This window comes from Cyprinus carpio, chromosome A8, assembly GCF_018340385.1.
Source record: "Cyprinus carpio isolate SPL01 chromosome A8, ASM1834038v1, whole genome shotgun sequence".
Classification (NCBI taxonomy): domain Eukaryota; kingdom Metazoa; phylum Chordata; class Actinopteri; order Cypriniformes; family Cyprinidae; genus Cyprinus; species Cyprinus carpio.
Genome location: NC_056579.1, coordinates 8544937 through 8557496, shown reverse-complemented (window position 1 = coordinate 8557496; position 12560 = coordinate 8544937). Strand labels below are relative to the sequence as shown.

The window sequence follows — 12560 nt, the reverse complement described above, 5'->3', positions numbered from 1 at the left end:
CTAGTACTGTAAGAAAGTTATTTTCTATGGCCACGAAAATTTCTTAGAGCTGATATGAAATTAGACCGAATGTTCACTGGACGAACAGATTAGTTTCTGGTAATATTAATTATGCTACAGTTATATAGCTGTTATATATCTTTTTAATTAATTATAATTATATACATTTCCCTTTTGAGAAAGCAACATCCAGCACTACAGTACTGTGGGTATAAATGGGTGTTTTGGACATGCATTCAAATATTCAACTAACACAGCCAAACATAGCCCACATTTCTGTATCCGATTTAATTTGAAGTTAGGATACAACACAGAACACCTAAATATTGACAGCACAACAGCAGACTACACACTGTCTGAAGCACAAAATCACACAGCCTCAAATAAGCATTCTAGCTACAGTATTCATGTTGCAATTTGTTTTGAAGCTGGTGTTCTCGTGTGGAGACACCAGCGGCTTGTGGCTATTGTAGTAGGATTAGACGGACACATCAGTGACAGTACGAGAGCATCGTGACATCATCAGCACATGCTTTAGTGCAAGACTCTGCAGCTCAAAGACATTTAGTAGAGGCTTATATATTATAATTATCTGATTTTAGACCATTTGTTAGCTTTTAGGCAAGCATCCATATTTTGCTTTGACAAACATTCAAACTTTTAATCATACATCTGATGCATTTGTTTTGGATGTCATAAACCCATAAATTTGCAAAACCTGTTGTGACATCCAGCTACAATGTATTTTCTGTCATCTTGCCAACAATTCAAACTACTGGCAAGAGCAGCTTGTATATTTGTAAAAAAAAACAGGAAAGGCATAGTGTAATTTGATAAGTCCAGCACAACTTTGTTTTGAATCGAGAATGACGCAAAACTTGAAAATGGGTTAACTGAAATGTTAACAATGATATGACTCATCTTCTTCAAGGATGAACTTCCAAACTGTTTTCTTCAAGAACTTGAGAAAATAATCAAATATAATATATAATAAAATCAAAACTACGAACCAGACTTTCACTTTCACCCTTTTGTTTGATTTTTAGTCAGCTAAATAAACACTGATTATTGGAAATTATGATTTTAGCAAAGCACAAACAAGTCATTAGCATAGACAACACGCTATTTTTGTCTCAAAACCACTAGGTGAGAACGAAAGATGTAGTGTGGACTGTACTAAATTATAAACATTTGAATGTGAGCCGTTTTGTTGTTTTTAATAATGAAAAGACTGTTTCACCTCTACTGGTGATGCCAAAAGTTCTGACTGTAGGAGCAGAAAACTGTATTAACTGTATTGCACTGTAAACTGTGATTTTCCACTGAAAATCCTTTGTAATTTGTTGCTGGTAGTAATCTGTGTGTGGGAATCTGGCCCAAAGATAAAGTTCAAATAAAAGCAGAGTATACAGACAACACTGTATCTTAACTGTTGCAGGTCTTGTAAATCTCACATGCTTGCGATTCAGAAGAAATGGCTGAGTTGCATGGCAGCATCAGTGAGGAAGGACGAGAGAAGATAAGAGGAAACATCCACAGAAGCGTGTCACTGAATGTAGATCTCAAAACAAAGGCAGACAACTGCTCCTTGCATCTCTGGTGCTCCCCGGTGAAATGCTTCATTGACGTTCTTTCTGTGCAACGTCATACTTATGCTTTGTTATGCCATATGCGTTTCCAAAATAATCACACTGCAGTACTGACCTTTCTCTCCCCGTAGATTAAATGGTCTGAGGGAGGATGTTATGGGGAAATTAGAACACAATGCAAGCTGAAAAAGTCAAGGACAAATTATTTCCTCTTAAAAGCTGCTGAATAAATGTTACATAGAAAGAAAACTATAAACTATCTGGTTGATATATACTGAATATACTGTACTTTGTATGTATATCCAGTATCTTATGAGTTTGCTTGCAATTTAAGTTTGAACAACATCAGGGATCATACCTTATTATAAGGTCCAATTCTCGCAATTAACAAACCATTAACTACGACCTTTGCCTCAAACTCCTAATTTGCTGCTTATTAATAGTTAGTTGTTAAGTTTTGGTATTGGGTAGGATGTAGAATATGGGCATGCAGAATATGTGCTTTATAAGTACTAATAAGCAGCCAATGTGTTAATAATAGGCATGCTAATAAGCAACTAGTTAATAGTGAGAATTGGTCCCTATACTATATAAGTGTTACATCATGAATATCACAATGATTTCAATGTGCTTTTCATTTAGATACATGTATTTGTTTCCTTGGTTGTTTCTTCCTCACAATATATATATATATATATAAACACACACACACACACACATATATACACAGGAGTCAACATTTGAAGTGGATCAAAACCTTTCATCAAAGTTGTCCTAAAACCAAAACAATACACGTTCTTGTCTTAGGACAACTTTGATGAACTTATTTGATCCTCTTCAAATGTTAACTACTGTATATCCATCTATCTATCCATCTATCTATCTATCTATCTATCTATCTACGGTATCTATCTAGATAGATAGATAGATAGATAGATAGATAGTATATAAGAATTTAAATATAGTATATCACATTTCATAGCAATAACAAATATTGCAATATACTGTATATCAGATTTCATCAACAGTTTAAAGTGTTCAATTGGTGATTTTTAACTGATTACTCAGATTATTTACTCTCTCTCTCTGTATATCAGATGGCTATATATATTAATGATTACATAATATGTACAAAATCAGGTAAATGGCTTGCATCTGAATGTGAAAATTAGTATTTTCTGTTCGTGAAGATACAAATTTTCAATTTCATGTGAATTGTATTGTTAAGTCAGGCATACTCAATATATAAAAAAGGAAACTGACAGATCAATACAGACTTATGAAATGTCTGATGGAGAGTTCAAAACTCATTTTCTGTACTTGACTGCTGTTAGTACTGGTTTTGATACAAATATTTTGCTTCTACTTTCTACTACACCATTAGAGGAAGTCGTTGCCTAATGGTTCGAGAGTTTGACTCCTTAAGTTGGATTTGAGTCTCGGGCCGGCAATACCACGACTGAGGTGCCCTTGAGCAAGGCACCGAACCCCCAATTGCTCCCCGGGTGCCGCAGCATAAATGGCTGCCGACTGCTCCGGGTGTGTGTTCACGGTGTGTGTGTGTTCACTGCTGTATGTGTGCACTTTGGATGGGTTAAATGCAGAGCACGAATTCTGAGTATGGGTCACCATACTTGGCTGTATGTCACGTCACTATACACATACATAGTAGTATATACATATATTACAAACAAGTATAACTGTAAATGTAAACATCTAAAATTTCATTATTCACACTGCATGTGACCCTTCCCCGCCACATACTGTAAGCATGAATAAAGTAAAGCATCTTCATATTTCTTACCACTTAAGGTGTCAAAATAAAAATAAAAGGTTCTTGATATGGGATTCAAACATGGGCCACCAATCCCACCCCTGCAGTTGTAAGACGGCTTTTACAGAACACCACTAATGGCAATGAAACGGAAGGCTGTGCGTCACACACTTTCAAGGACGGATAGCACCTTGGATCAACAACAGTATTTTACAGCACCATGAACATGCATGGGAGGGGGTCTCTGAGTGATCTCTATTCCTCATAAAGCCAAGAGAACATTTGAAGTGTTCCTGCTCATTATTTCAAGTCCATTTCGACACCTCCACACCGTCTGAGAAGTCTTTCAGTACATGGGGTGCTAAAAATGAATTGGGGTTGTAGCTTATTTCTTCCTGAGGAAGCTGTTCTCTGGATTACCTGTAGTGCTATGTGAAATGCCACTTAGAAGAGACACTGAAGTGCATGCTGGGAGCTCACAATAAGTCATTCAGTCCACAACTCGAAGGCATTATTACAATTATCCTGCTACAATGTGATTTTTGACTTTAAATGAATGATTTTGTATGCCTAAAAGACACCCATCGCACAAATAACAGAAATATTGCATAGCGACTGCTGTCATCCCAGACAAATAAACAACACTGAAAAGGTGATGTTGAGTATGGGGTGAATGTTGCAGTAAAGTCACAATGCTGTTTTTTTGGGTTAGTCACACAACCCCTTGTCCCTTAAAGGAAGTTACAGCGCAAATCCTTAGCGTAAGTTCCTGTCGCATCCGTTAAGTGATAAGCTATCATCAACCACACAAACAGATTATGTAAGCCAGACCATCCGTGTATGAAATGTGGGCTGCCCACACACTGACAAGAGAGATGTTTTGAAACGCACAGGAAATATGACGGCAGCGACGAATCGGATTAGCATTGCTGGGCCGCCAACGATGCTAGCCACTTCAGGCGCTATTCTTCCAGTATCAACAGGGTTGGAAATCCGGACGGAGCTGATTGCCAACCGCTGACTGTGCTGAGACTGTGTTCTTATTGTGAACTAATAGCGAAACACCCACTCGTTCCTCACTGTTGTCAAGGAGCCCAGCGGCAGATTCAATAAAGCATCTATCAGCCAAGCCTCTACGCTGAGCTAAAGGGATGAGAAGTGCTACACAAGCGCCTGTATTTTCAGGAAAATCAGTGCCTTGGCAAGTCCAAAAAATGTCCCTGTATTTGAAAGATGAGAGGGCTGCTGTAAGAATTGCAAATGTTTGTTTTAGAAACCAATGCCATTCACAAAAAATCTATTATTTATTTTAAAAAAAAAAACAGAACACAAAAACCAATACCATTTTGCAAATTTTTGTTTTTTAAAATATACTAACAAATTATACCAAAATTAAATAGTATATACAGTAGCATATATATTTTAATACATTTTTGCAAAATTAAGTATTATTGAATGTACTGTGAAATTAGACCAAAAAATAATGATCTGACTCTCTTCTCAAGTCTCATTATTTGTTCATAAAATCTGCATGCTAATTTATTTAATAAATAAATAATACAATAAAATAAATAAAAACGTAAAATTCAAATAAAAACCTAATTCAAATAAATGCTGTTCTTTTGAAGATTCTATTTATCAAATAATCCTAAAAAATTGTGTGTGTGTGTATATATATATATATATATATATATATATATGTGTGTGTGTGCATTTATTTATTTGTATGTGTGTATGAAAATATTATTAGATTATTTTAATATTATATAAATTATATTATGTACAAATATAATAACAAAATACAAATAAAATAACAAATTAATCATATATGAAACTTGGATTATTCAAATATGAACAATGCATCTCATCTTTAAGACCGTGAACTAGAAATTAACTGTTACTATAAACATACTTGGCTTTTATAGAAGTTCTGCTCTGATAGGCTTACAAACACATAACACTCTGATGAAATTATTACCGCCTCCCTTGCTAATCTGCTTTTGATATATACCCTCATATGTGAACCTGCTCAGGCATTTAATGCCGGATGAGGCAGCAGGAAATAAGTCCACCATTAAACAGCAAATTTACTCTGAAAAGCAAGCTACTGTAGCAGACGAGAGCCACCAGCAACCTGTGACAAAGCATCAGTTCAGACAACTGACACACGCACACACTCAAACAGGCACGTGCTTCTCAATCACATACAACACAACCAAAACAATAAGCATGTGAAAAATGCTGAATGTTCTTTGACACATTGTTGTGTTGTGTTGTGGATGCTCCCTCACCAGAAACATAAACATACATGCTAAAGGAAACTCTCACCATATCCAGGAATGCCTCCGGAGAGGAAGGCTGCTCAAGCGCATCATTCTCTCCTCTCGAACCCGGTGATTGCGGCTGGACTTCATTGAATGACAGACTTTCAAGAGTTTCTCAACAAGCTCTCCATGAATCCTTCTCGTTAAGAGAAAAGACTGTGTGGTTGCTGTGGATTTAAGTGGTGTCGGTGATCATAATGTCTTCTTACTGCCATGGTGCCATTTGGAGTTTGGTTTGGTTAATCTGCTACTTCACCATACTTTAATGATGATGAAGAAAAAAACATAACATTTAACAAAATCAAAAATCAAGCTACTCTTTTAAGCGTTTAAGTGCAGACAAATAAAACTGCCATAAAATTAACTGTGGATTCTATAACATCTAAATACAGTAGTCTCCAACGGAGTGTGCCGAGCTGTTCCTGTCCCAACTGGCATTCATTGTGTTTATATGGAAAACGCTTGACCACATTCCTCCTTCCTATCCAGATGACGATATTAAGTCTTTGTTTTTTTCCTGTTGCCAGTGATATATTTCCTCTCACATCACAGAGGGCAGAGCGCTAGATTTCAGCAAGTATATACTGCCCTAAATCCTTCAGAGTTTCAATCACATTAGCTTTATCCACCTTTTTCCTGAACATTACAGTCTGTTATTGTTTTCCTGGTGTATTACATCAGTGATTTGCGTACCTCAGAAATACATGCAAGTTATTAGGAGTAAGGGCAATTTCTACACACTTAAAATAATAGGTTTCTAAAAGAGGGTTTTTGCAGTGATGACACAGAAGAACCATTTTGGGTTCCCCAAAGAACCTTTCAATGTATAGTTCTGAAAATAGTTTTTTTTGTGTGTGTGTGTGAAATACATTTTGTAATCTAAAGAACCTTTTGTGCTTCAAAAGGTCCCATGGATGTTAAAAGTTCTTCATTGGAACCAAAGATGTTAATAAACAACCTTTATTTTAAAGAGTGTAGGGTGAACTTTCTTTTTTAGACCTATAAAATAACCCCACTACTTAAAGGGTAACTAAACCCCTCGTCAGCGCCTGACTCCACCCACTGGCAATATTTGAAAAATGCTGAAAAGTGGGCAGAGCACAGTGGAGATAGAGGGGATGAACCGAGGGCGGGGCTGAGCGGGTGGGGCGTGAACCTGAGATCCGCAGTAATGGATTAATTGACAGCTGCTGTCAGAGTCGCTAAAATGGAGAGTGACTGTAGTGACGCAAGAAGCTTTGCAACAGAGCTTTCATTTGAAGTAGAGGACTTTTCTCCCCCACTTTCACCTGAAGTGGAGGATGTCGAGGTGTCTGTGGACACAGGGCCAGGGCCAGGGCCTGAGCCATATCAATGCGAGCCACTGGCTCAAACTGCGGTCTTAACTCCCGCATCGTGATCAGCATCTGACTCGCTACAGTGATTTGACGGAGCAAGATGGTTTTATACTGCCAAGGGTGTGGTAGCTCATACCAAGGGCGTGGTGAGCTGGAAACTGCTTACGTTACCTGCCACCGCTTACGTCACCTACCACCGCAAACATCCAATAGGAAAAATCAACTGCAGTAGCCACCGTTCAACCTGAAGAGGGCAGCACTCAGACGTTTTTACACCATATATTGTAGAATTAAAACACTTTATACTCAAATGTCAAAAAAGTTACTTGAATCAATGAACAGCACTAATAAAGCCCCATTCTTACAGATCATTAACTAAAAAAAGTTGGTTTAGGGTTTAGTTGCTCTTTAAGAAACCCACTCTTAACCCAGCACATTTAGAGCGCTACAGACTGGTATCCCTTCTTCCATTCATTGCAAAAACATTTGAACAAGTTGTGTTTAACCAAGTCTCTGCCTTTTCACACAGAAAAACCTCTTGGACAGTAATGAGTCTGGCTTCAGAATTGGCCATTCAACTGAGACTGCCTTGCTCTCAGTTGGTGGAGCCCTAAGACTGGCAAGAGCTGTTTCCAAATCTTCAATACTTATCTTGCTGGATATATCTGCTGCTTTTGACGTGGTTAACCACCAGATCCTCCTGTCAACCCTACTGGCAAAGGGCATCACAGGAACTGCACTCCAGTGTTCGAGTCTTACCTCTCAGATAGGTTCTTCAAAGTATCTTGGAGAGGTGAGGTGTCCAAATCACAACCTTTAGCTACTGGGGTGCCTCAGGGCTCAGTTCTTGGATCACTTCTCTTCTCTGTCTACATGGCATCACTAGGTTCTGTCATTCAGAAACGTAGCTTTTCATATCACTGCTATGCTGATGACACTCAACTCCTGATGATCCGACGATAGCTGCTCGCATCTCAGCGTTTCTAACAGACATTTCTTGCTGGAGGAAGGACCATCACCTTCAACTCAACCTTGCCAAGACAGAACTGCTTGTGGTTTCAGCAAACCCATCACTACAACACAATTTCTCTATCCAGCTAGGCACATCAACCATAACTCCTTCAAAGACAGCCAAGAACCTTGGAGTTTTGACTGATGATCAGCTGAATTTCACAGACCATATTGCTAAAACTGCCTGGTCCTGCAGATTTGCTTTATACAGCCTTAGGAAGATCAGGGCCTTTCTTTTGGAACATGCCAACACAACTCCTTGTTCAAGCTCTTGTTGTGTCCAGGCTGGACTATTGCAATGCTCTTTTGGCAGGTCTTCAAGGCAGTTCTATCAAACCTCTACAACTAATCCAAATTAGATTAGTCTTTAACGAACAGAAAAGAGCATGTCACACTTCTGTTCATCAATTTGCACTAGCTACCAATAGCTGTTCTTGCATAAAATTCAAGGCATTGATGTTTGCCTACAAAATAACCACTGGCTCTAGATCCCTTTACATAAATTCACTACTTCAGACTTATGTGCCCTTTAGGAGCTTGCGTTCTGCAAGTGAACAACACATTATAGTGTAATCTCAAAGAGGCACAAAATCACTTTCACAGACTTCTACCTTAACTGTTCCCTCCTGGTGGAATGACCTGCGCAACTCAATCTGAGTTGCGCAGCCATCTTCAAGAAACAACTAAAAACACATCTCTTCCATCTACATCTGACCCACGAACACTAGCACTCTCTATTCTTTTTCTATTCTATCTACTTATTTTCTTTTTATTAAAAAGCCCTTGCTACGTGCACTGCATTAAACTAACCGAGACTTCTCACAGCTCTTACATATTTTTGCTCTTTTGTTGGTTTTGATTGCTTCTATTGTCCTCAGTTGTAAGTAACTTTGAATAAAAGCATCTGCTGACTGACTAAATGTAAATTAGAAATTATTAATGGAATAGTTCACCCAAAAATGAAAGTTCTGTCATCATTGTCATCATACTCACCCTCATGTTATTCCAAACCTGTATGACTCACTTTTCAAAAGACAATTCGAAAAGTGCTTTTCTGTCCATAAAATTAAAATCAGCAGGGTACTATGTTGTTTTAGACCCTACTGACATAAAAAAAAAAATATCTTACCACAGAAGAAAATCATACAGGTTTTGCAATGACATTAATGTGAGTAAATGGTTTTTGGGTGAACCATCTCTATAAGGTCAATAAGGTCATAGGAGTCAACGAAAAGAAAAAAAAAAATCACACAATCTGCTCATATATTTCATAATATTTTTGTTTTATTTCTGCACTGTATAAACAATTTTCTTATCTGATTTTTGTTGTGGAGGCAGTGTCTCTTTTGAACAAAAAATCCCTGGTGTATGAGTGTATATTTGTTAGTGTGGGAGGAAAACACATTGCAGGACCGGGTGAGACTACTGTTCCTGTGCAGATCTACTTCCCTGTCGGCATGTGGTCATCCACTTCGACCCCATAACGAGAGCCCCTGCTGCCCTCTTCATTCCAGTAGCTAAAGCATATCGATTCTGTCAGTGCAAGCTGCACTCTTTAGCTTTTTAACACAACAAATGACACCTCAAACTGAGAGGGAAAGGGAGAAGACCTTGAGATGCTGCACTGGGATACAGTGACAAGACAGCAAGACGCTCCTAAGTTGATTTGTGATTCATACACCACCACAGACACAGTATCGGCCATCTCAACCCTATTTCATCCTCCATTCATACAATAGCATAAAAAAATAAAGAAAACATCAAACCAAGTGGCACTTGCAAACAAATGATGCTATATATTTTTTCAACTAACTTCACTTTTCTGATACACTTTTGCAGCGGTCTGAAATTATTTATACATTAGTATTCAAAAGTTTGGAGTCTGTAAGATTTTTGAAATGTTTATGAAGTCTTATATGCTCACACAAGCTGCATGTATTTAATAAAAGGTGCCATAAAAAGTAATATTGTGAAATATAATTATGATCTAAATCATCTAATTTATATTTTAATATATTTTAAAATATCACTTATTCCTAGGATGGAAAAGCAGAATTTTCACTAGTCATTACTCCAGTCTTCAGTGTCACATGAGCCTTCAGAAATCTTTCTATAATATGCTGATTTGGTGCTCAAATAGCATTTCTTATTATCAATGTTGAAAACAGTTATGCTGCTTAATATTTTATGTTGACCATGATACATTTTAAAAAAAAAATCCTTGTTGAATAGAAACAGCATTAAAAGAATAACATTTGAAATATATTTTTTGTAACAATGTAAAAGTTTTTACTGTCAATTTTGATCAATTAAATCCACCCTGATAATTAAAGTATTCATTTATTAAAAAAAAAAAAACATCTCACTACTACGAAACTGTTTTGAATGTTAGTGTAAATTATAGAGAGGCTGCTCACTGCAGAGCAAATGGGTGGGGCTTACGTCCAGCGAGGAGGAGCAAATGTAATTTGCTATATAAATGTAACACACCCTAACCCTACCCACAACTCCACCTGTCCACCCATTAGACGTCCAGAGAGGTGGAGCTGGAAGTCATTTGACTCTGCAGTGAGTACCACTTGAAATTATAAGGTACTTGCTTTGCACACCACATCATTGTTTAGCATTTCAAAATTCAATGACATTCATACATTTTTAGGTGGGTCTGAATATTTTTGGGAGCCAGTGTATACCATCTTAAGCAAAGCAAGATATGGTATTATAATAAATAAGTGGTTTCAGTGGTTCTAATGCATGTGGTTCTAAAATTATCAAAAAAAGCAATGTCAAAGTCAGCAAAACTGACAGAAATAAAAAGCATAGAAAAGAATTTGTAAAAAGTCTCCTAGCAGGAGATTACCATACAGAATAACAGAGAGAGTTTCTTGCTTTGTGAAAGAAAGTTTCGATTATATTCAGCAATGTAACTGTTTGAGTCTTTTGATATGTCACAAAATAGCAAATTTGTTATTGTACAATAAAGGCATTGTAGAATTTAAGCACCAAAAACCTTTACACTTGTTTTAACACAGTGGTTCTTAACTGTCATAAACTGACAATTTTTTTGAATGCATGAACAACAGCCAAAGTGTGATTTAACAGCCTCACATGTAAAACAAACTCTTGAATATACTAAATGCACAGCATATTGCATGAATATATCATTGACATGTTTACGGATGGTTTTGCTCTCTAATTCTCTATTTCATATTCAACAAAAAAACACACTTTCAATAAAAACACAACACACCACATCACAACACACCACCTCATTACCACCTATTATCAGATCACAACACACCACTGCTTTAGCTGCTGTCTCAGTGCCATAATATATCTGTCAAGTGCTGATTTATAAAACTGCTTAAAAATCAACTCCCTGTTCTTCCCTTCAAATGCATTTACGGCAGGTACGCCACAAGTCACATTTTATACTCTTCATTGCATAACACCCGTTACGATAAAAGCTTTTAGTGTTAAAAATCCACAGGGCATAAATTTATAGATGCACCACTGAACTGCAACCTAATTCTATTCACTTACTGACTGACGGTGCACTTACTGCATGTACAGTTCTCTCTCCACCTTCAATACCCACGTTCATTCCCATGTTAATCCACTTCATTCACTTGTTAATTCGGACTGCACTTAGCAAGGCATGACGGCGAGTGCTAAGCATGAATGCATGCTGGTATTTGCATTGGGTGTGATCTCTGAGAGACTGGGGCTGACAGGTGGAGCATGTTCGGATGACTCCTGAATGAGGGTCCTACTGGGGGGTACCATACTTTACACTGAATCACACTAGTCCTTCTCCCAGCCCCCAAAATAGACTTTCTGCATTGCGCCAGCAGTCCTTGTTTATTTTCTCTCTACAGCGGTATCCACCCCCTACAGCTCTATCTGCACTCCCTCACACTGCACTGCTTTACACATTTCATTTTCACAAACAGGGCCACCAGGATAGCGTTACTGTGGGTATAGAAAATAATCACCCCCTTAAAATAATCAAATTTTTTTTGCTTTGCAGCCCAAAATGAAGACGGACTTGCAACTTATAACATCTAAGTGAAAGATATAACACCACCATTTCAGATTATTTTTTTTTTTAATTGAAAACCAGAATTGGAAAAAGGATCACCCCCTTGAGTCATTATTTTGTTGAACCACCTTTTGCTTTAATTACAGCCTTTAGTCTGTTGGGATATGTCTCTCTCTCTACTAACTTTGCACATCTAGACTTTGCAATATTTGCCCATTCCTCTTTGCAGAACTGCTCAAGTTCAATTAAGTTTGATGGTGACTGTTTGTGGACAGCAGTATTCACGTCATTCCACAGATTTTCAGTGTGGTTTGGTCTGGGCTCTGACTAGGCCATGCAAGGACATTCATTCTTCCTACTGGCAACTTTCTCTCTCATAAATTCCTACAACTGCTTCGGAATTGCTGTAGGCCTCTTGGTCGCCTCTTTAAACAGTCTCCTCTTGGCTCTTTCATCCAGTTTGGAGCAGCATCCTGATCCAGG

The 12560-nt window shown here is 37.7% G+C and overlaps 1 protein-coding gene across 5 annotated transcripts in view; it reads right to left on the bottom strand.

Moving 5' to 3' along the window:
* LOC109094532 (cAMP-specific 3',5'-cyclic phosphodiesterase 4D-like) overlaps positions 1–12560 on the bottom strand; it is a 116199-nt gene that overhangs the window by 40844 nt on the left and 62795 nt on the right. Inside the window, exon 1 of one of the 5 annotated variants that reach the window (XM_042761944.1) lies at positions 5692–6145. The exons of the other annotated variants lie outside the window; for them this stretch is intronic. Coding sequence (XP_042617878.1) covers positions 5692–5777 — 86 coding nt within the window. The 5' untranslated portion in view covers positions 5778–6145. Of the gene's footprint in view, positions 1–5691; positions 6146–12560 lie in introns of those variants that run through there. 5 annotated transcript variants of the gene reach the window in all.